Raw genomic sequence first — 4,068 nt, forward strand, 5'->3', positions numbered from 1 at the left:
CAAATCTTTGGGTTCTTCATGACAATCCTTCAACAGAACTCCATTCACATCCAGAATGACAAGGCGCTTAGTGCTCGCCTTTATGTCCAGTGGCATTGATTTATCCGGTCGCTTTTCATTCAGCCACCACCTATCCCTCACTGAAGTACCATGAAGCAAAATGAGTAAAGGAACACCCAGCCTTTTGGCAATAGAAAGTGTGGACATTTAGCACCATTAAAGGTTACCAATTGTTGACAGCATGACATAACAAGGAACGGACACATTAACATCTGACTGACATGGCACCAAACATTGACAAACGCAAAATGGGATCGTATTTCATGATAAGCCAGAAACAAGTATAAAATGCTGTTAAATAGCTAATTCTTGAGGTTCGCAGTTTGAGACCACGACCTTTGGGGCGCTTTTTACATTTCATAAGGAAGATTTTGGAGAGTGTGGCACAGTCAATGCTATAACCTGTTTCTAAGGTTGTCGCCTGCCCCTCATTTTCGGCCTCCTCCATGGATTTTGTTTCCTCCGCAAAATAAGCTACCTCCTCCGTGCCATACTCCTTCGCACCCTCATCAGGTTTCGCCTCCTTCACACTGTCAGCAAGTTCCGCCTCACTCTTTGCTTGCTGCCTCGTCTTTCTGCCTGCCTTCTCCTCTAAATACTTTGGAGTTGCATCCAAACACTCGGCCGCCGAGGGAACTTCCACTGCCACCTCCTCATGAGCCTGAATTTCTGCGTTGTTCTTCTTGCCTAGCTCTATCTCTATGTCATCAACTTCCTCAATCGGTTCACTTTCCTGTTTATCCTTCTCCTACACTTCAGTTTTTTAGTTTAGCTTCTGCCATACCAGAGCCCACACCAGCCTCAGACCCTTTCCCTTCCACTATGCTGGCATTAGGGCCTTGTTGGCTTTCCTGCGCTTTGGCTTTAGTGTTATCTTCCTCCAAAATGAAGTCTAGAGCAGGCTCATCCTTTTTGCCTTCCATCATGTTGGCACAAATGTCATACAGTACTTCATGCACTGACTTATAAGGATCTTCCTGGAGCATGTGACTAGCATTTGACTTGTCATATGCAGGAAGATCCTTTCGATCCACAGGGGTGTTGGTGTTGTCATGGGTGTCCGCACCAAACGATTCTCTCCCTACATATACACAAAGATGAAAGAGAAGATTAGATCACAAATTCAACTGATGTTATAAGCATGTAGTGTCCAACACAAACACCCCACTTACTCTTCAATAATGACGTCCCTGAAATCCAGGCCTTTGCCTCCGAAGGGATTGCAGTGTTGCAAAGTGCCTTCACGCACGTATCTTCCATTCTCAATACACCTGCAAAACACAGTGGATGGTACTGATGCTTGCAAGGAAGCATGAAGGTACCAACCACGTAAGAAGCCTCCAAAGCCTCCCCACAGGAAACACAAGAACCAAACACATGTATTGTGTTTTCAGGGTCCACAACATGAGTCCTTGGAGTCAACGTGTGAGTCATCCCTCTCTTCACATCAGCAGAGAGCTTGCTTACAAATTCGTATTGGTCTTGGGTTTCCAGGGACTTGTTGTAGAGCCTGGCATACTCTCTTTGCAAAACAGAATGCTCTCGTAATTTACTTACCAAAACAACCAAGATGCATGGAAGAACACATGCAATAGCAAAAAATTATTGAAAGAGTACCAAAATAAAACAAAACAATACCCTACAGGCACCAAAATAGTACCAAAATTGACTGCTAGCAAGGAATAACACATGCTATACCAAAATATTATTGCAACAATTACAAAATAGAACCAAGACAGTACCAAATCCAACAATTAGCAAAGAAAACATTTTTAGAAGAAAATACCAATGTAGTATCAAGGTACTAGAAATACCAAAAGTACCAAAAGTACCTAAAATACCAAAAGTTTCAACAGTACCAGAGCAGTTTCAAGCACCAAAAGTACCCAAGTCATACTCAACATTACAGTATAAGACAGTAACTAGAAAGTACCAAAATAAGTAATCAGACTACCCAAAGAGCAGATAAATACCCAGAGTACCAAGGATTGTGCCACATAGCACCCAAGGAAAATTTGTAAACTATATGAGTACTAAAATTCTCAAGGCAGTGCCAAAATGGTCAAAGAGAGAACCAAATAAAATAAATAAGCACAAAAGGTTACACGGAAAGTACCAAAAGTACCAAAATAGGTTGAAGTACCAACTGTTTCAAAAGTACCAAATCAGTATCAAGCACCAAAAGTACCCAAGTCATACTCACCATTACAGTATAAGACTGTAACTAGAAAGTACCAAAATAAGTAATCAGACTACCCAATGCACAGATAAGCACCCAGATTACCAAAGATTGTGCCACGTAGCACCCAAGGCAAATCTGTAGACTAAATGAGTACCAAAAATTCTCAAGGCAGTACCAAAATGGTCAAAGAGAGAACCAAATAAAATAAAGAAGCACAAAAGGTTACAAGGGAAGTACCAAATGTACCAAAATAGGTTGAAGTACCAAATGTTTCAAGAGTACCAAAGCAATATCAAGCACCAAAAGTACCCAAGTCAACTCAACATTACAGTATAAAACTGTAACTAGAAAGTTCCAAAATAAGTAATAAGAGTACCTAATGAACAGAAAAGCACCCAGAGTACCAAAGATTGTGCCACATAGCACCCAAGACAATATCTGTAAACTATATGAGTACCAAAAATTCTCAAGCCAATACCAGAATGATCGAAGAGAGAACCAATTAAAATAACTAAGCACCAAAAGGTTACAAGGGAAGTACGAACATAGTAGTTAGTGTTTGATTAAATACCCAAATCAGTTTAAAAAGTACCAAAACAGTTCAAAAATAAGCAAACCACTTTCAAAAAAAAACTGGAAAGTACCAAGACATTTAAAGAAGATACCAAAGTACTAAGTAGCATGTATCATAGCAATCCCAAAATAGAATTGAAAAAGACCAAATGATCAGAAAAGCACCAAAAGTACCATGGATTGTGCCATTATAGAATCCAAAACAATACAAATAGTACAGTGTAAAACTCAAAATTTAGAAACAAGTACCAATATAGTACCAAGGAGTTCAAATGAGTACCGAATGAAATGAAGCAGTAGCATAAAGTACTAAGGAAAGTTCCAGCACTGCCCTTAGTGTTAAATAAAAGTACCAAAACAGTTAGAGAGAGTACCAAACCAGTCCAAAATAGTACTAAAACCCATAAAAATGTCAGCAAATAAACTAGTCAAGAAGTGAAACATGCCAAATCACCAAACCTTGAGCAGAATAAAAACTTTCAACAGTCGTACACAATGCAATAAGCCAGAAATACAATACCTCCTGCTGTTCAACCTCAGCTTGGAGCTTCTTGATATTTTCGGAAACCCCGTGCCGTCGTAACAAGTGCCGACTTGCTCCCAGCTCAGCCTCCACCTCTCTGATCTCTTCATCAGGGATAGGGATTTGCTGCAGCACACCGATGCGCGCCTCCAGGGTATCAATATCCTCCATCAAATTTTTTGCCACGCCATCTTTACCCTCATATACCGATAGCTGGTCCTTGTTTGCTTGTATAGAGGCCTTCAGGTCTATTAGTTTTGATGACCCTGGATGTGACACCTGCTTTTGGAGTCTTTGGAGCAATGCCTCTAAGTCAGGTAGATAGTTAGCCATTGCCCCTTTGACACCTTGCTCTGGTTCTGTGCAGATGTTGTTGCCACTTTGAGTCATGCGAGCCTTCTTAACTGACTACAGGACAGTTCCAAGGGAGGAAGCATTTTGCTTCCTCCATGTCTCAACTTTACGATCAAGACCGCCAGTCCTAAATGATATCATCTGCAACACTCCTTCCCCAAACCGGGCCCATGCTATGCTATGCCCTGTTGGGTCTTTTCTCGCTGCATCACATTTCTCGAACGCATAACCCTTAGCAAATTTGGTGGTCAGTTCACCGCATGAAGGGGGTCCCTGATAAACTTTGGAGAATAGAAATCTACAGTCATCCACCAGATGTGGTTGCAAATGATTTAAATAAATTTTGCTGTTCTTTTGGAACTTGTACTTGAAAACA

The 4,068-nt window shown here is 40.9% G+C and overlaps 1 protein-coding gene across 1 annotated transcript; it reads right to left on the bottom strand.

Annotated features, from left to right (window-relative positions):
• Positions 1-3,239: 3,239 nt before the first annotated feature.
• Positions 3,240-3,728, bottom strand: LOC147435612 (uncharacterized). Its single transcript, XM_086487750.1, has one exon. The coding sequence runs from the start codon at positions 3,726-3,728 to the stop codon at positions 3,240-3,242; it is 489 nt and encodes a 162-aa protein (XP_086343876.1).
• Between the last annotated feature and the right edge of the window lie 340 nt (positions 3,729-4,068).

The sequence above is a fragment of the Adiantum capillus-veneris genome, chromosome 18, assembly GCF_014529385.1.
Source record: "Adiantum capillus-veneris isolate H3 chromosome 18, ASM1452938v2, whole genome shotgun sequence".
In the NCBI taxonomy this organism is placed as follows: Eukaryota; Viridiplantae; Streptophyta; class Polypodiopsida; order Polypodiales; family Pteridaceae; genus Adiantum; species Adiantum capillus-veneris.